Genomic DNA, 20,232 nt, shown 5'->3' with positions numbered 1-20,232 from the left:
GCGGTGACTACAAATAGAGGGGTCTGAGTGCGATGCCAGGCCAAGTCATTAAGTCTGCTTTCCCGGGAATTCCAGACCAGAATCTTTCGGCGTCTCTCTCCATCCAGGGTTCATTATTTCCCCCGCAAAATGCGCGCGGGCCGATCATGTTTAGTGCAAATTGACACAAAAACAATAAGCAATTCAATCTCATTGACGACGGCTTCTTAATTCTTTTTTTTTTTTTTTTTTAATTTGATGGGATAAAAATAGTCAGGCACTACCAATGCCGTAAGAGGGTATGTTTTACTGTCTCAATGCAGCAAACCTTTAAAAAAACAAAACAAAAACAGCGAATCTACCATATTAATTTACCCACGAGATTGTGTCGGGGAGGACGAGGTCAAAATGAAACTTATCGTAACCTAAAAAAATAGACCTCCAGGGATGGTATCGTGCCTAAAATCCAAATTATGTAAAACTTCAAAGATCACAAACATAGGAGAAACGTAAGAAGCACATTTACAAGATCTGAATATCAGTTCTTCGCACTTTCTGCGGGAGAAGTTCCTCTTTAGATCGCTCCTGGTTGTCCACGGAGGCAAAAGAGAGCAGTCACGTGGGTGAATGCGTGAAAGAGACCAGATTAAAATTACGCGATGGTTCCGGTGGTCTCCGTTCCGTGGTTTCGTCCCAGCGATCCAAATTTTACTACTCGTCTTGCCAGTTTTCTTTTCAGCTAAATTCCAAAATGTTAACAGTATATAGACTAATAGAGATGGTAAGTTTTGAGCTCGGTAAAGAAATAGAGAAAGATGTTTTTCGTCTTGTCACGAGCGTGGAACACGGAAAAAAATATTTCTTAATTTCTTGACAGAGCTCAAAACTAACCATCTCTCTTATTCTAATTACAAACATGACGCCATCGACATTGCTGATCCTAGCAGTGGGCAGAACGCGAGTTATATGAACTTCGTAATAGACCTCGCTCACCGAGGAGTCTCTGTGGCTCAGTGGTAGAGCATCGGAGCGTGGAATCCGTCAGTCTGCGGTTCAATTCCTCATGGGGACTCAGAATTTTCTCTCTGTCCCACGCTCGTTACAAGACGAAAAACATCTTTCTCTGTTAACAGTATACTTCGCTCAATAAAATATACAGCAATTTTTCAAAAGTGTTGACAGTACATATCTCTTTTGCTGCTTTGATAAACAATCGGTGGATACAAACTTATTTAAGACTCAAAAATATAAAAATCGAGAACTACACTTTTGTAGACTTGCTTAGCTTTACATTTTTTCTGGAAAAAACGGTCTGGTTAACAAATAGATTCCAAGTTGCTGTGGCTGCGCCTCGTGTGCCACTTTTTTGTTCTTACCACATTTTGACGTCCTCTGTGATCTATTACTGAACAGACGCACGGCAACTTGGAATCTATTTATTTTATATAATAAAGAATTAAAATATACGGGAAAAAAGTTTTAAAGATGACGTCATCTATACGTCTGTCCTCCAATAGATCACCAATAAGAATGCGTGCATAACTGAGCTTATTGTATAAATTGCAATATTCAAGTGAAAAGCAAACCAACTGTGATTAACGCCTTGAACAACCGGAAGGCAAGATACTATTTTTTTCGTCACACAGCAAGTTACAAAACGTAAATATCATTCTTCTTGATGCCTTTCCCGATGCCTTCACCGAACCCTCCGTTGGTTAATAAAGCAGAAAAAAATGTTGTTACAGTCAAACGGTCTGTCTCTATATGAAGTATTAAGTTGTTTCACCGCTGACCACCCATATTTCGAACTATTTTTAATTTCCCAGTTCGTCTTCCGTGATTTAGTAATTCCCTTTGCAGCCACTAGCCTGAAGATGAAGGCATCATTAGGCTACGGAAATCTCACACATCGCAAATTTTAAAATAACTTGGGTATCCAAGCTGAGAAAGTGCAAGTTCTGTTCACAGTATAGAAACAAATGGAAGAAGAGACAATGTCAAAACTCCCAGTAAAGCGTGTACACAGAGCAATCGAAGCTGACTCCATTCACTTGGCCTTAGCGATGTGGATGGAAATGTTCCCTGATGACACTGAGGAACAGTGTTCAACGGCAAATGGTAGGGAACAGTCGACGACAGCTGGTACAGGAACTCCCGCAACAACGCAACTATTCCGTAAGGTTGGCTGTGTTCTGGTGGAAGGCGATGGCCGCCTTCTTGCGATTGATCGCAGCCGTGACGGTGCTCATGGATTGGCCAGTTTGTTAGTGAAACATCACGACAGAGCTAAGGATTGCAGTGTCTTTATTTCAAGAAAACCTTGTACCTACTGTTCTAAACTCTCCTTGAAGGCGGGCGTGAGGAAAGTGTCTTATCCGCCGGTCGAACCCGAATATTACGAGGCAAGGAAGGAAGAGAAGCGGATCAAGGCTCTCTTTGATGCCGCCCAAATCGTTCAAAATGTTTTTTTCCCCCAGTTAAAGAAGGAATTAGTAACCGCGGTCGAAGAAGAGTTATCAGCTAAAGCAACATCTTTCAATTATGTTCGTGAGTTTGTTGAAAAGGTTTCTAATCGATTTTGGAATGACGAATACGCGAAGGGTGTCATCGAGGGCCCCTTCCATCAAGCAAAACACGATCTCGAAAACCTTTCGAAATGGTTTGCTCAAATTTATCTTCCTTTGAAACATTCCAAGTTTGCACTGGCTGCCAAGCACATAGCGATTCCTTCGGAGAGAGCAACAAGCGCGTTTGATCCAGAAAATGATATACACCAACGACGAATTGCAAATCACTTGCTTGCTTTGGGAAGGATGACCGTCCAGTACACCGTTGAACCGAAAACAGGGGTCGGCTGTGTCATCATGAAGGACAATGATATAGTAGCAGTTGGCTGGAATGATTTTCCCCTTAAATCAATCGAGGAAAGTTTTCATTATGCAACCGATCAAGAAAGAGACGGAAAATATCCTTTCTTCATTCACGCAGAGCAAAACGCTCTTCTCGCGCGTAACGCAAAAGATGTCACGGGGACTGTCATTTTTGTCACGAAAATTCCTTGTCACGAATGCACCCCTCTAGTGAAGGTTGCTGGGATAGGAACAGTAGTGTTGTCAACACCACTTAAACCAGTTCAGGAAAAGTACAGCCTGAATTACGACACTTTTCGAGAGGAGGTAGAGAGAGGAACCTTTATATGCTATGAAACATCTACAGAAAACGTATCATAGAACCACTTACATATACGAGATACTTGCTAAGTACCTTACTTCAGGACATGCGGAAGGATACAGCAGATGACAGTGACTTCAGATACAAATCTTTGAGTATTTTACTACTATGCGTAACGGTATCACCAGTTTTGACAATGTATAACACACGTTTTTAATCACATAACACTCTAGACATATGATGTATTGTAACAATTCCTGTACACCATTAAAAAAGACATTCCAGCAGTAAACAGTGAACACATTCCAACCCAATCTTTGGCAAATTTCATCTTTTAAAAAGCAAAGAATAAATATAATTGTATATATTTCATGGCCTTCTTAAAGACCCCAGATTCTGAAACTAAGTGAGGTAATTGTATTTGAGGCACATATGTTTGTTAGCTAATGCTCAGGTCTCCGGTCGGTCTCTCTGAGTTTGCCAGTAGGTCGCTGATATGTTTTTGATTCTCCTCAAGTTCTTCGAGCCTTTCCCTTACTGTAATTATATCTCGATGCTGTCGATCCTAGAACAAATCAGAGATGTAATGTCACTTTACATACATTACTATAAAGCTGCCAGTTCGAGTTTGATTTGAGTCAAGTTCGATTTCGAACCTCAATGGCAATAAAGATCATAACCACAAGCAAGCCAAAGTAGTGCACGGTAGATCATTCATATACGATAAATAAACTGTCTCGACAATCACACTTAAATACCACAAGAAAGCCAAAGTAGTGCACGGTAGATCATTCACATATGTTAAATAAACTGTTTTGACAGTCACACTTAAATAATCTTTTTCAAAAGAATTAAAAACAGTATCACTGAACAAAAGAAACACATCGCTGATGAAAATCAAGTGAATGGAATTCTTTTTAGGGAGGCGGTGTGGCCGAGTGGTAAGGGTGCTGGTAATCTGGTGGGCCCGGGTTCAAGTCCTCCACCCTACTATTTACTGGATTTGTTCATGGTTGTCCCAAATTTAACTCGTCGACTGCGCTGTGTAAATAGCCAATTGGTCTGCCTCACACCATTTGGGATTTTCAAGTACTTTATGTTTATTTCAGTCATTGTAAAGCGCTATTGGATAGCGATAAAAATAGCGTTATATAAATAACGTACTTCTTTATTTTATTTTTGCGGAAGGACGACTTCATTGTTACACTCGATAGACTATTACACTGATAAACTACATTTCGATGGAGTGTCATTTAACCAAAACCAAAGAAATTCCAAGATTAATTATAAGAAAGAAAAATACCGTTAGGAGCCACTGAGAACTCTAAGTTCAAGAAAACTGTCTCGAGCTCGAGAAAACACCGGCGACCAAGTCGTAGTTGGTTTTAGTTTTGCGTCTGATTGGTTGAGAGATTGGCGCAAGATTTTAAGACTACTCTCTGAGCAGTATAAATTTGTTTCGAAACTCAATTGAAAATTGTTCTAATATGAGGCGAGAACTCAAGTTTACCTGGTCCAGAGTCGAATTAAATGGCACTGGTGAGCTTGAGTTGGGAATAAACGCTACTCCTACACCCTGACTACCGTCCAGAACGCTCTTGAAACGATGCTGTTTTTTTCTAAACTGTTTCGGTGAAAAAAAAAAAAGATTATGAATAAATAAACAATAGAAGTACTGTTTGTTTCAATTACTAGCACAAAATCTCAAACTAAAAGCATGTGTTCAGATTCCTTTCTGCATGAAATCCAATGCTTGCGTTCTTTTCTTCGGTAAGACACCACTTTCTCACTACCTATCTCTCGGGAACTTGAAGAAATGCTGGGGGAGGGGGTGGGGAAAGGGGTACTTGCGATAGAGGTAAGCTTTACCAAAGTTTACCGCTTGGCTGATTATTTTTTCTCCCATCACCATTCCAATTTTCGCGCATATCAACCTCGCAAGAAACTAATGACAACTGGGAAACGCCCGTGTTATGAAATAACTCACGCATGCACTGTTGAATACTGAGTAAACTTGTTCCTTAAGGTCTCTCTTGATTTTCTGAGGAAAAGTTTCTCTTTTCTTTGTTCTGTATCGCAGTTTTACCTAAGAACAAAATGATTAACGAAAAAGCCTATGCAGTAAAAAAGCTAAATATAAGCAAACCTTCTCAAACTGTCTCTTCATCTTTTCATTCTCAAGCTCCAAGTGTCTCCTGTAAAAAGTAATGATCATTGCCATAATCTGCTCATGCAAGAAAATAATTATAAGCCCCCACTTGCACTTCGTGATCCTTCCCGCGCTCCCGATTCAAGCTTTCTCGCTACAATACACCTACAAAAAGCAACACGGCTATGGAAAGACTATTGTGCACACTACACACTAAGCTTATGGGTTTAACTATAATTGTAAACATTAAAAGTTCATTTTAAAACTGACAAAAATTAGCCATTAATTCAACTGCTTACTTGACTGAGTCTTTCTCTAGTTTCAGTTGTTCCTCACGAGCTTCTAAGACTTGCATTCTATCCCTAAGATCACTGATTTCTTCTTTGTGTTTCTTAGATTTCTGTTAAAAGAGCAAACCTTGATAAGTGAAAAAACTCAGTTGTCAGATATGTCAAAAAGTGCTATACACCGCATGTCGCTTGTTAGCACCCCACAAAATATCTGAGGTCTCACAGTCAACAAAGTAAATGAGTCCCATCCATATTTGGTGGGGCCTTGCTTGGAGGGTACACTTGGAATCAGTACAATATAAACCATGGGGCTTATGAAGTGCGAGATTCCTTAGCTTGTGGTATATCACCTACAAAAATGGAGCGATAGCGGCGAAATAGGTAAAACAATTTAATGAAAATAACGAACCAACAAAAAACAGAACAACGCAAAAGAAAAGTAGGAAAAAAAAACCAAAACAAAAGCAAAGGAAAGTAAAATGTAAAAAAAGAAAGTAGTTTTCAACTTGCTTTTAAAAGTTGCCAAACTTGTTCAATTTCAAATGTTAGGCCTGAGCTTATTAAAACATAAAGGACCTTAATAATGAAATGACAAACTGAAGCCTTATGTTGGTCTTGCACTTGGGGACATCAAACAGAAGTGAACATTTTTCCCTCAGAAATTATTTCTAGATATAGTTTCGTGCAACATGATATTTTCCTTTCAAAAACAGAACTCCTTTTAAAGATTTTTATCATTCCGCAATCGATCGGGGCATGCATTTGTTGTCCAAGTTACTTCCTCTAAGATGCGTGCCGCGAATTATTCTGCGTTCGCGAAGATTTTAGTTGTTCCAGAGGAACAGCTAAAAATAGGACAGAGGGGTGAAAAATTCACTGAACATAGACAAGGCAGATAATTGAGAAACATTTAATATCCGCAGAAGAGGATCACAAGACACATAACGATCCATCTGATTATATATTAGCCACACCTTCTTGTACTCTTTTTCCAGTTTTCTTGACTTCTCCTCCTTTCCTTTTAGTGTTTTCTCTAAGTCAGTGATTTGTTTTACCAATTCATTCTTTTCATCCTTCCATTGTTGTCTGAAAAACAGAAATCATAACTACAACAGTAAGTGAGGTGGCTATAATTGTAAGTACACAATTGCATCACGTTGGCAGGTAAAACCTTCCCTGGCGAAGATAGATTTGATAGCGTTGAAAAAAATCAGTGATTACCTATTTTGTTCAAGATTGCCCCGACTTTCCTCCTGTTGCCTCTGTTGATCTGTTCTTGCAATACCTGAGACAGAGAAACGTTCCTTCTTAATACCCAAGGTTTACAGTTAGTTGTGTAACTGTGCGGTGCATGGAAGGGTAGGTGCCATGCAACACAAGAGTTTTAGAACTATCAGAACTAAAAAACTAGAGAGCGTTTTTTCGATTCGGTGCCATAAACTCAAAATCAGTTATCACAACGGAAGAAGACGTACAATACACGGAGGCGACGAAAAGCCAAAGTAAACACACGCGAACCGTCGAAAGTGGAGGATAACTGGAGGAGTGGGGGTGGGGAGGAGAGAGAGGGGTTAGGGCGCTGGTAATCTGGTGCGCCTGGGCTCAAGTCCTCCACCCTACCATTTACTGGATTTGTTCTAGGTTGCCCCAAGTATAGCTCCTCGGCTGCGCTGTCGGAGGGGGGAGGGGAAACAACAAAGAGTAAAGTATTGCAACTCCAGAAAACTTTCCACATTTAATTGAAAATTGCTATCAACTCATCATTGTTTCTTACTTAGTTCGTCATTGAGTAACTCTAGTGATGTTTTGAGCCTGTCATTTGCTGCTAAAAGCTGCTGTTCGTTGCTCAAGAGACTGAAATAAGAAAGAAAAACCTGTTATACAGAAACTTCCAAATGGATAGCATTATCTTCATGAGTTAAAAATGTTATGGACGTTCTGCATCATCACTAAGTCCAGTCCATCCATCTAATTTCCATCGTGAAGACGACTCAATCCCCACATCCCCTCCCAAAGTCTTTCTTTTTCACTTCATCCTTATTCCGTAACTATCAACAGGGTAAAGCTACCTGCTTGATTTATGAGGCAAAATAGAAGGTATTAATGTTATATAATCATCACTTCAGAGAAGTGGAGGGGTGACGGACGAGGTATATACATGCCCCTTTCTTGGCTATACTTACTGTAAGGATTCGACTTCCAACCAGTTTGCACCCTCTTTTCAATTACTAACAACCTCACCTTTGACACTGGTTTTGAAGCTGCTGCTGTTTTTGCTTCAAATCCTGGGTTCGAGATTTTTCCTACAAAGCAAAAACTTTGTGAGGTTTATTTGGCTTTTTTTAAACATGAAATGTAAACTAGCCTCACTTCTTTTGCTGTACTAAAATATGATTTATTCTCCTATCTTATACGACATGGCCACCAACCTTGTCAAGTTCATCCGCTGTGTTTCGCATTTCTTGAAGTTGATTCCTCAGCTGATTGCATTCCTTTTCTGCCACGTTCTTAAAAGTAAAGAGAAATCAAACATGAGTTTAGGATTAAAACTGATCACACGTTCGGTAATGTGGGTCATTGCTTAAAACCTAATCTAGCACTGTACTTTAACACTACAGTTAGATACCTTTTCTTAAACACGATTTGATTCTAAAAGTAACTCAAGGTAAGTTTTCATGATGACGCCTTTATAAAATGCATAGGTGAGCCCGGTCCGGTAGAGTAGTAAGGGCGAATGAAGGAAGTGTTTATAGAGGAGAGGCCACTCTCCCTTGGCCCCCTCCCCCCCTCCCCTCCTTTTGCCGTGACATTTCCGCTTATTAGGAGTACAAACCTTAAACTCTGTGGCTGATCTGACTTGATCTTCAACTTTTTCAATTTGAATTCGATGTGCCGCATCAGTATCCGCCCTTGCTCTGCAAATAGATCAAAACTGTCAACAGATTATGCCAACGCACCCTACCACGTGCATAGAGGGGGGAGGGGGGCTGGGTTGGTTGCTTCACAGGTTTATGGACAGGCAAATTACTAGGGATACCGGGGAACCCTTATTGGCTCATTTGGTTCAAATCCCGCCGTGTTTCTAGTTAGACGTTTTGGTTGTAGATGGCATCGTTACTCGAATGGCCTTGATCGGTTACGTTAGTGTTTGGTTGAGTTAGTTATTCAGTTTTGGCTTTACGAAAAAGTTCAAAAAATTGTCCTGATTCACAGAACCCGACTGCTTCGCAATTCAGTTGGTGAAGCTTTAGCGCTAATTTCTTTAACACCAGCTATGAGAAAGAAGAACCTTCTTGGTAAAATCTACTTAGCAAAGACGAAAACAGAAAAAAAACAATATATAATTATATAAAGTCTTTGTTATGAAATACAATTATACCATAAAAAAATTTTAAAGTAATTCGAATCGGATTTAAATTTTTTAAATTTAAATTTTTTAGCGCGGAGAGGGAAATTCGCAAACCCCAAATAAATCCCCTCTGTACATACACCTGTACCTCACATGAGGTACGTAGCGATGTCATTCTGATAGAGCAGCGTTAGTAGGAAATCTTTGCATACCTTTCCATCTGTCCTACACTGGCTTCCAACTACAGAGAGAGAGAAAAAAAAATTACTTTTGACAGCTCAACTTATAACTTGTCCTTTCTCCTCTTTACTCCTAACGTCGGCATGGATGGTTTGATGACGATCAGATGTAAAAGTTGATCTTAATTGGTGCGTTAAAACTTGTGTTTAATAGCTAACATTAAGCGAAAGCAAACATCAAGAAATAGAACTTGCAATTGCAACGAAGCTGTACGTTAAAGAACCAAAGACAACACCACCTTGAGGGATGACAAATTCACAGCAATTACTTCGATGAGCAGTAGTTCATGTGAGCATTTTGAGGCTTTAACCTTTTCTGACCTAATTATCTCTTGAACAGCTCATGAACGTGTCTGAAATCTTTCACTATTTTCAGTGTACCCTTCAAAAACTAACCTGAAGTTTAGCTTGTTCTAACTGAGTTATTTTCTCCCATTCCACTTCTCTTGCTGATTGCACTCGTTTACTCAGTTCATGTTCCTGGTAATAGAGGATAAAGTTTAACGATGTTCAATGTAGAGGAAACAAGTACAATCTCCTTTGGGCGAATTGGGGACGGTAAAAGCATCAGCCAGATATATTCTTTGTCGGGCAATACTGCTGACTTATCAACAATTCTCCATTACCAAAATGATTTTAATGTTCCCGATGCGTTACAATGAAAATGAGTTTTGGCCCATGTCTGGATGTCATTGGTTTGTTCCGAAATGGTCTCATAATCTTGTAAATGAAAGAATTAACAGCTCTAAATACCTTCTCGTCAATGGTTTTCTTGAGGTGTTCCACTGTCCTTTCCAATACTTGTACTTTATTGTTATAATTGTCTAATTCTGCTTTTAATGCATCACATTCTCGTTCTAGATCCCCTTTGTTCTTCATTAAGCTGAAATTCAAAATGCAACGAGACATCATGTAGACTCGAATAAAGCAGATTCCAAAGCATCAGTTCAAAATAATGAACACTCCTCTAATTTGCTATCCAAATATGATAAAATGTAAATCTACCACCACAAACCTGATTTTCAAATTGCTCAGTTCAACTTTGTGTTTGTGCGACATTTCTTCCATTTGGCTGAGAATCAAACAGTAATACTTTGAAAATCAGTTTTCGCATAATTGAAGAGGAACAATATACTGTCAAATATCTTTCCTATATGAGTAATTTCAAGACAAAAAAATAACAGTAAATAAAAATTTTACGCCATTTATGTAGACCCCTGGTGTGACAAATTCCAGGTTCGCAGCACAACCAAACACAACTCAAAATCAATCCAACAATTATTCAAACTACATACAGTAAAAAACGCGCATAAATGAACCTAGAATTTAAGAACCTGCTAGGCTAAAATTGCCTAGGTAAGCACCCCTCTTAAAAGAATCATTCTAGGCTAAAATCGCTGTGCAGGTTCATATTTTTAAAATGCAGAGTTTTGTTCAAATTTGATACACTACATCGCATGCAATACAAAATGTAACGAAAACTAGCCAGAACACCGACAGAGTTATAATACCACAATACTGTACCGTCAATATGTCCATAGCTGTGCAACATATCCGATGGTGTGTGTGCAAGATGTGTAAAGCATGGCATACAAAAGCGCAGTATCACACCCACCGATACAAGTTGTACAAGTAGAACGCAATTAATTACCTAGGTAGCCTGAATGCAAAGTTATTAAACTTGATCCTGACCTTTTTTGTGACATGACCTCTTTCTCCAGTCTGTTCATTTCTGTTGTCATCTCCTCCTACAACCAAAACAAAACAATGCAAAATCAAGACAGGGAGAGATATCAGACAAATCTTCTGAAAGGGCAAAATTTTTACCACAAACTCATTTCCCCAAAACAGGATGGTCATAAATGAACATACAACTACATGACTGTACAAATACTGTTTCACTTATCAGACGCTCTTATCATCTTTGTAGGGGTTTATACCCTGATAAAACAAGTAATGGGCTGGAATACAAAATCGAACAAAAAGATCTTGTGTACGGAGAATAGTTATATGTTTTAATAATTGCTTGTTTCAAAGACAACCAAAGCCTTAACCTACATGAAAGATGAGTGCAAAGCTCAAGATCTAGGATGTTGAATGAGGTGATCAGGGTCTGTGCAGCACCAAATCAGTACATGTACAAGTTTGAACTTCAAAAATGTATTAACACCAAATTTAAATTTTGTTGACTGCCTCTGGGTCATATCCACACAAATCATCTCTCCCCACCCCTGTGTAATAAACAGGGTAATAATATATGATTTCACCATATATAGTATGTACATGAAAGTTCAAACCTGTGTTTCATTGTTTTTCTGATATTCTGCCTGTAAAGTTTCACATTGGAGCTTTAAAGAATCTCGTTCAGTCTGATAAGATACAATAAAACAACAAGAATTAATGTATGCGCCTTTCAAGGCAGCACGAGGTCTCATCTGCTTCCGTAATTTTTGAATTTTATTGCCTTAAATGTTATATCTGCTGCCGCAAAATGGTCCAGGTTCGCCCCTCTTTTGGTTTTCTTCGACTTCATGGTGGGAAATGGCCATCTTATCGCGGTACCAGAGCTGGACGACAAGTGAAGGAGCGAGAAGTTTATCGTCACCGCCATATTGCAGTTATTTCACCAAAGTCAGCCAACCATGGCCCCTACCGTTTGAAGTCCAGTCACAAATACTGTAATAACGCCAACCTTCTCGCTATTCCACCTACACCATCTAAAGCCGAACCTGCAAAGTCATCAAAGCTATTCATGCCGTCGTTCTTTCTCTCCAACGTCATGTCACTGGCGCCGAAAATTGATGAAGTCCGTGAAGTCGTCCATTATGCAGATTTCGACCTTGTATGCATAACAGAGACTTGGCTCAAAGACCACATTGACAATAATATTATCGCTATTTCTGGCTATAACGTGATCCGCCGAGATCGAACTGAAGCAGTGCATGGGGGAGTGTGTCTGTACATTAAAGAGTCTATCCAATTCAAGATCATTGAGGACATTATGGATAGGAAGTTTGAAGTTGTTTGGACTCAAATACGGCCTTCGCGTCTCCCAAGGGGCATTACCAGCATTATTGTTGGAGTTGTTTATCATTCTCCGAGCGCCGCGGATTCGCCTATGCTGGATTATTTGTATAACTGTTTATCTTTGGTTGAGGCTCGCTTTCCTGGTTGCGGGATAATTTTACTTGGTGACTTCAATAAAACTCTGTTAAAAAAATCTTCGCGCCTTAGTAACGGCTTTAATTTGAAGCAAATCGTTACCTTTCCAACTCGCGGCAGAAATACCTTAGATCCGGTGTTAACAAATGTGAAGGAGTTCTATGCCCCTCCGATCCAGCGCCCTGCTCTCGGTTTGTCCGATCATTTCTCTGTGGAAGTTCAGCCGCTCGTGCGTTCCCAACAACCAAGAACTAAACTTATCGTGAAATCGAGGGACTTACGGCCTACAACGCGTATGGCTATGCGCACGTATCTTGGAAATGTGGACGTTAAGACACTTATCGATAGTAAAGATTCTTGCAAGGGCAAAGTGGAAATGCTGGAGACCATAGTCAAGACCGGAATGGACATTCTCCTCCCCCTGAAGTCTAAGTCGGTACAAACCAACGAGCCGCCCTGGGTCAATCAACAATTGAAGGGTCTCATTCACAGCCGCCAAAAGGCCCTCGCTCAAGGCGACCAGGAGCAGTACCGCACCCTACGAAATCGCGTTAATCGTGAGAGGAAAGCATGCCGTGCAAAGTTCTATAATTCCAAGGTTGAACATCTGAAGGACTGTAAACCCGCAGTTTGGTGGCGTGAGGTAAAGAAGCTCAGTGGTACGTCAGACGCAGCTTCTAGAGGCGTTAATCCAGCTACCCTCTACCAACATATTGATTGTGGTCAGAGAGGTTCGCCTCCAAGCACGATAGACATTGCTAACACCATCAACCAGGCGTTCTTGGCTCCTATGCGCGTCTTCACCCCCCTTTCACCTAACACCTCAACCAACTCTGACCAGGAGAGTGCTTTCCAGGTATCAGAATTCTCTGTTTTAAAGAAGCTATCCGCCTTAAATCCAACTAAGGCAACCGGTCCGGACGGAATCCCCGGTTGGCTTCTTAAAGAGAATGCAGATTTACTAGCACTGCCTGTGACTGATATCCTTAACTGTTCGTTTAAGGAAGCACGGTTGCCTCAGTCTTGGAAGGACGCTAACATCACTCCAGTACCAAAGCAAAATCCAATACACGATGTAAACAAACATCTACGTCCAATATCCCTAACTCCCGTGCTTTCTAAGGTTGCTGAAGATTTCGTCGTGGAGAGTTTCCTCAAGCCTGTTGTTTTGGCGAAAGTGGATGTACGGCAGTTTGGGACTGTGCCAGGTTCCAGTACGACACAAGCACTAATAAGCATGGTCCACTCATGGCTTAGTGCTACGGATGGGAACGGTGCAACTGTCAGAACCATCCTCTTTGACTTCCGCAAGGCGTTTGACCTTATTGACCATCAGATCCTAGTTCAGAAGCTCATTTCATACGATCTTCCAAGTGGAATAATTAACTGGATAGTGGACTTTCTGTCCTGTCGCCGACAGCGTGTTAAACTTAGTCAGGACTGTTACTCGGAGTGGGGGGCCATCCCATCAGGGGTCCCACAGGGCACAAAACTTGGCCCCTGGTTATTTACTATTATGATAAACGACCTCATCATCCCGGGTACAGACATGTGGAAATATGTCGATGACTCCACTATTTCTGAAACAGTCATGAAGTCTGAGGTCAGCAAAGTCCAACAAGCGGTTGACGAACTCGCGACGCAAGCTTCTGCTGACAAGTTCCAATTAAATGAAACCAAGTGCAAGGAACTGCGCATAACATTCAGTCACTCTAGAAAGAAATTTGATCCAATTAAGGTTAATGATCAGGACTTAGAGTGTGTAGAGCAAGCAAAGATCTTAGGTTTGCAGATATCTTGCGATCTTACGTGGAATAATCACGTATCCGAAGTTGTAAAGAAAGTAAACAAGCGCCTGTATTTTTTGCGTCAGCTTAAGCGTGCACAGGTCAAGTCGGAGGAACTTTTGCTCTTCTATTTGACTTGTATTAGGCCTGTCACTGAATATGCATGCCCTGTTTATCATCATAGCCTCCCGCAATACCTTTCAGTAGATCTTGAGAGATGTCAAAGGCGAGCTTTACGTATTATCTATCCAGATTGTTCGTACAATGAGGCACTTCTTTTGACTGGTCTAGTTCCCTTACACAACCGCCGCGAGTTCTTATGTGATAAGCTTTTTAATTCCATCCTGTCTAATCCCTCGCACAAGCTCTATAGCTTACTACCTCCCAAGAATGAGTGCGAAGTCAATTTAAGGAGTCAGCACTCTTTTACTACACGGCGCCTCCACACCATTCGTACTCGAAATAGTTTTATCCATCACTATGTCCATAAAGCAATGATGTAATATTGGTTTCCTCTTAATTATATATTTTTGTCTTTTTAATTAGTTCTTCTTAGCCATGTATTTTTTGTAGTATATATTGTTTTTGTAAATCAAACGTAATTCAGCCTGTGGCTGCAAGGTTCTTGATAATAAACTATCTATCTATCTATTACTAGGTATTCCATTAATTTTGCATCACACAAGCTCCTAATGAGCTATAAGGCTTATATCATGATATTAAAATACCACAAACATCATAATAAAAGACTTGTACCTCAAGCGATTTACACTTTGCAGTCATTTCTGTCAGTTGTCGCGCTTGCAATCTGGATACCTGGGATATCAAAAAATTAAAATATTCCCTTTATTTTTAATAAATGAATTGCAAATAACCTATAAAGATATTATACAAGACCCCTCCATAGTAAACCCTGCCGAGACATACAGCTGTAATGCTCCCAAGAACTCTTATTCCAGATCTGCGTGTGTGGTTTAGTTGGACAGTGGTTTACTTTTGAAGTGTACATGAAAGTGAGGCTATCAGGTCAAGCTTCCCTGAATATTACTAGAGTTGTGAAGTTAATTATAAGCATGAGCATCAAAAATGTAAAATCATTTTCAAACTCAGCATTTCCATTTGATGAAAAAAACAATCCTCATGGCTTACCAGCCAATTAGTCTAATAAACTTTTATTATGACTGCATTTCACTCACATGGTCAGACTGTAAACCAGATGTTTCCCGCTGAGCTCTGATTTCATCCAGTTCACTTAGGAGGCCTTTGATCTTCATGTGAAGCTGCAGAATACATATAAACAAGTTTAATATGGACAATCTTACCAATGAGATTAGTTGATATAATCACTCTCAGATAAAGCAATTGTGCAGAATGCAAAGCACACCTGAGCATTTTCTCTTTGTAAAGTCCTTGTTCTTTGGGCATCATTTGGACCTTCTTGTTGCAATCTCTGTACAAGTGAATCTCTCTCCTTCTTAAGTGATGCAATCTTAGAAGCAAGTATTTCATGAAAAACAAAGTTAACATTAATTCCAATTATCCTCTTCATAAAATAACAAAAGTCCACTATCTAAAGTTGTGGGCTAAATAGCAAAAAAAGTTTGACAAGGTGAGAGGCTGAGGGTGACCTTGTTGTGATATACATTAAGTTATGCTGTTGTGAAAAATTACAGTTCTTCTCTTTTCAGTAACAAGGTCAACCTCTACCAACATCCTAATACAAAGGGCTTGAAAAATTATACAGGCACACAACTGTAAACTGTACTTGTAGACTTAATATCAGGTACAAATAACTGTGCATTTCACAGGCTCAAAGTAATAGAAAAAACTTAATCAAACATAATTATTTATGCTACATATATGGTACATATACATGTATACTGAACTATGTCATAAGGTGTGATGTAACTTAATCATAGTCTTACTGACTACATGTATATCCTTTCAAAAATTCAAAAATAAGTATTGATTATCAATTATTGTGACATTAAAAGATCATCCTTATCATCACTGGTTACAGCTGAATGTAAAACTTTTTATGAGGGCAACGAAGTCTCTTGAACTGCTACATAAACTTACAAATAACTTTTTGATAACAATTATTTTACCTCCATATCATGGTGGGCTTGCAATTCATCGATAATTTGTTTGTGTTGGGCCTGAGAATCAATTAAAAGAGAATGAAGAGACCATAAATTGAATATTTATTTGACACATTGCAAAAATAAAACTAGCACTAAAAGTGATATTCAGTATGTACACACTATAAGTGTGCTTCATTACATGCATCTCAATTTTTGAACCATAAATCAATAAATTTGAGGAGTTAACTACAAAAAGATCTAACAACCTGTTCATGTTCATACTCAGACTTCAAGAAGGAGTAATCGTATCGCAACTTGTTGAAGTCACTGTTAGTACAAAAATAACAATTAGTATTCTTCATATATATAAATGCTATAATTTGTTCATAATCATAATTACATACTTTTTTGGCAATCATTATAATGATGTTTCTTTCAATTATCACACTCTGCATTTCACTGAAAATAATTTTCATCCAGGAAAAATCAGTTTAATTATTATAATAACGCAATTAACAATAATTGGTTCATGCTGTAATACATCAGCTTCCATTCAAGGATAATTATATGCAGCAGAGTTGCTAGAGTCATAGCCAAAAGCAACTTCATTCAGTTTTATACAGCTGTTTTGTAACAGTGTACTTGTATCATGGAGGAATCATGTGGCATGCAAAACTAACCTTCTGTATTTATCCATCTCACTTTCCATTGCTTCATATCTCTAAAAAATTAAGGAAAATATAAACCAAATTTTTAAACACTCAGAACTTCAGCCTGAAGAGTTCATTTTGTACCTTCAAGGAAATAAGTAGGATGTTTAGTAACTCTCGTAAGTAAGTAACTAACTTTAAAGGCTTTCAACCCATTTACAGCACATGTATATTCTGGAGCTGTTGAATATGGTGCATGTGTTCATCAAATACAATTCCATATAAACAATTTATTTACCTCTTTGTAAGGTCCTTCTACCTCTTCTCGTAACTTAACCCTCAACAGCTCCATTCTTTGAGGTGTTACAACCTGCAAACAATAATAATAATTGTACAGTTTTTGCATTATCGACCTGATATAAAGTTGATATAACCATAAACAGTGTAATTATGATGGGCTAGTTCTTTTATTGCAGGAAACTTGCAGTGGCTATAATAGCTCTCACTGCCTATTTAGGATGTATTAGTAACTATGTTGCTGGAGAAACAGCTACAAATCTTTTCCTCATAATATCATCAAGTTGACTAGAAATTACAAAGATTAGAAACAGCTAAAAGTGTCCATATAATTACAGGTATATGTACTTTGTCATTTCCCAGAATCAAAGCAATCAATTAATTTCTAAACTAACAGTTTTACCCCCACACTTATATGAGGGCGGCATTTAACCAGATTCCAGTTTGATCAAGAAAATGCAGTAATGTTAATAGTTTATCATAGGTGACCTGTGCTCTTATCTCTTCACATTCGCGTATCTTAGCATCTCTTTCTGCTCTCATTCTTTGCACAGCTTCTTGGCTTTGTTCCTGGGTTTTCTTAATCTCTTCTCTGGCCTCTTCAAGTTCTCGCTCTTTCCTTTCATCCATCTATAAATCAAACGCATAACTCATGAGTGTTGTTAATTACACACCTAATTCACAAAATGTATTTTAACTTAATTTTTCAACATTGATTTGCATTTGATGGTACTGTGACTGCAAGAAATCTCTCCTACAAAAACTCACATCTTGCAGCTGAAGGTGTTCAGCCTTCAAAGTCTCATAGGTGGTCCGCAATTTCTCAATTCTTATCTTTTGCTCTGTGACAACTGCTTCAAGGTTTCCCATTTTCTCCAGTTTTTGAAGAATTTCAGTCTGCTGACCTGCCATGATGATTTCTAAACAAACAATAATTAAAATAAGATGTAAAATTTGTCCATAAAAATAGGAGTCATGCCCTTTGGATTTAGTAATAAAAAAATCCACTAGGGTTCTATCCATCTGATGATGGCTTACCCAACTCATTATCTAATTGTAATACAGAGTGAGAAAAGTTAATTATCCTGACATTTTGTGATTTGAACAAAATAGAACATGAGCCTGTCTTGTTGTTAAGTTTTGATTGATAAGTAGATTTATACTAAAATAATTAGATTTGCTCACAGTTCTTGTGGGAGAGTTCAATTTAGGCTCCACTCTCATGAACAGTCATGCAATTTAGTAATCTCAAACTGATAATCTAATTGTGGATAAGTTCTTTGGGGCCAGTCTCAAGTTTGACTCTAAAAGGAACTTGAGACTGCTAGACTGCACTGGAAATGTATTATATGTGGACAAGAAGCCTAAGTTGAAAAAGAGTTTTATATCACTATCTCATGGTTTTCTAGAGGTTAAAAAGTTGGCTGAAAACTGGAGCTAATGTTTTTATTTCTAAACCTTGTTTTACTAGCCAGCCACAATATATCAGTTGTACCAATATAGTAAGTAATTGTGAGTTCAACAATTAAATAAAACAATGAGCAAATCTTCCTCATCCTTATATCAACCCTTGGGATTGAAACATCAGCAGATAAGCAGTATTTTTTTTTTTTTGGTTATCAATTCATTTGTTGTTATGACTTGTTTGTAAGCGGTATCACTGAACTTGTATCGGTAGAAATGTCTTTTAATAAAACCAATCGTAACTCTTCAGGTAGATATATTCAGGTAGATATATCAATGTCAAATGCCTGAATGTATGAATACAGGCCTTGGTACTCCAAAAACTAGTCAACCACGCTGGTGACAAGACGAAAGACATCTTTCTCTGGTTTACTTTTAGTGACGAACTAATTCTACAAAATTTCAGAAGGTAAAGGAGAGGTTTTAAGTTAAAGTTACAAACAACCAAACAAAAATTAATGTCCATTAAAACGTTACGCTAGCTGATAATTCCTGTCAAACAACTCCATTTTTTGCGTCACGTTTCATAATGGGTTCCATATAAGTTTCAAACGCTCTCTTTCTAAACAAAGACCACCAGTTCTGCATTGACACTTTAACAGCTCTGGCTTGAAAACAAAGCATTCAAGTACTTGCTAACATAAAATAAATTCACCAAAACATTGTTGTTGACTTAGCGGGCTGAAGTAAAGTGATCTCTTAGGCACGACTGCGATGGAACTTAGCAACATTCAAGCTGTTAAAGATGTTTTCTACTATTCTGCTGTAAAGTAAGTCTCACAGAAGGTTAAGTTAACTTAAATAACTATCGCCCTATTAAAGTAATCTGTGGTAAATCTAGAGCCTTGTTTGAGCAAAACACTCCTAATTAAGTGGAGTTCATTACCAACAAATGCACATTAGAGCTTTGTACGAGCCATGAAGATATCAACTTACCTCGGTTACTTTAATGCTGCCTTTGTCTGGTTATTGCAATGTTTTGTGGTCTCAAAAACTTAAAATCATTCTTGTAACTATAGAAATTTAACGATTTTCCACTATTTACAGAAATACAAAAGTAAACTGCCACAGAATTACAATTAAAGGCGTCCGTCGCAACCACCCGCCATCTTAAATTAATGACGTCACGAGGCCTTTGTGTGGCTAACCACTGACACCTTGCTGAATCTGCGATGACGTCTGCGAAAGTGGCACAGTAATCGGTGCAAAAAGGTGACCCTTTCGTATATCAAATACCGATATAAAATCAACACTAAGGAAAGCCGAAAACTATGTGAATTGTACGCTTGTCGAGAGGTTATTTTACATATCCTAATGCCTGTTTAGAGGGTTTCGATGGGGTTAACCCGTTAGCCGTAAAACGGTCAAACAAAATAATAATTAGCCGCATGGAAAGATATCCGTTAGCCGGAAATTGGCCGAAATTTTAACCGTTGGCCGCAAAAGCCATCACCCATTGATACACTCTGTTTAAATGTTGCTTGATAAGAACGTTCACCGTCTCTTACAATAAAGTTTTCCGTAAGCCTGATAGATAGCCCCTTCCCACCCTCTTACGCCTTAAGCATCATCAGGAGCCCAACATCTGGCATTATCAAAGCTCTCACATCC

The 20,232-nt window shown here is 38.7% G+C and overlaps 2 protein-coding genes across 2 annotated transcripts; one reads left to right on the top strand and one right to left on the bottom strand.

Moving 5' to 3' along the window:
- The first annotated feature begins 219 nt into the window (after positions 1 to 219).
- Positions 220 to 3,832, top strand: LOC113686117 (dCTP deaminase). The gene has a single exon (XM_089198369.1). The coding sequence runs from the start codon at positions 1,959 to 1,961 to the stop codon at positions 3,207 to 3,209; it is 1,251 nt and encodes a 416-aa protein (XP_089054495.1). The 5' UTR covers positions 220 to 1,958; the 3' UTR covers positions 3,210 to 3,832.
- LOC113686123 (centrosomal protein of 83 kDa) lies at positions 3,339 to 19,765 on the bottom strand. The gene is made up of 26 exons (XM_027203724.2): positions 19,558 to 19,765; positions 17,926 to 18,077; positions 17,647 to 17,787; positions 17,159 to 17,230; positions 16,891 to 16,931; positions 16,477 to 16,537; positions 16,235 to 16,285; positions 15,511 to 15,615; positions 15,323 to 15,406; positions 14,883 to 14,942; positions 11,475 to 11,546; positions 10,870 to 10,925; positions 10,193 to 10,249; positions 9,931 to 10,060; positions 9,574 to 9,657; positions 9,151 to 9,179; positions 8,423 to 8,504; positions 8,019 to 8,096; positions 7,831 to 7,892; positions 7,364 to 7,443; positions 6,811 to 6,874; positions 6,564 to 6,675; positions 5,599 to 5,699; positions 5,297 to 5,345; positions 4,661 to 4,774; positions 3,339 to 3,715 (listed from the first exon to the last, which is right to left on the bottom strand). The coding sequence occupies exons 2-26, from the start codon at positions 18,067 to 18,069 to the stop codon at positions 3,590 to 3,592; spliced, it is 2,055 nt and encodes a 684-aa protein (XP_027059525.2). The 5' UTR covers positions 18,070 to 18,077; positions 19,558 to 19,765; the 3' UTR covers positions 3,339 to 3,589.
- Positions 19,766 to 20,232: the final 467 nt, after the last annotated feature.

The sequence above is a fragment of the Pocillopora damicornis genome, chromosome 2 (assembly GCF_964200805.1).
Source record: "Pocillopora damicornis chromosome 2, jaPocDami1.2, whole genome shotgun sequence".
Lineage (NCBI taxonomy): Eukaryota > Metazoa > Cnidaria > Anthozoa > Scleractinia > Pocilloporidae > Pocillopora > Pocillopora damicornis.
Note: the sequence above shows the minus strand (reverse complement) of the source record. Positions and strands in the feature narration are given on the sequence as shown.

What these genes read in the sequence shown, in the direction of transcription:
- LOC113686123 (XM_027203724.2), bottom strand. Translation starts at nt 18,069, where the DNA reads ATGGCAGGTCAGCAGACTGAAATTCTTCAAAAACTGGAGAAAATGGGA. An exon ending in GAGGTCATGTCACAAAAAAG is followed by an intron (nt 10,250 to 10,869) that starts GTCAGGATCAAG and finishes TTTGATTCTCAG; the next exon opens with CCAAATGGAAGAAATGTCGC. An exon ending in TGAAGAGACAGTTTGAGAAG is followed by an intron (nt 4,775 to 5,296) that starts GTTTGCTTATAT and finishes TCACCGAAACAG; the next exon opens with TTTAGAAAAAAACAGCATCG.
- LOC113686117 (XM_089198369.1), top strand. Translation starts at nt 1,959, where the DNA reads ATGGAAGAAGAGACAATGTCAAAACTCCCAGTAAAGCGTGTACACAGA.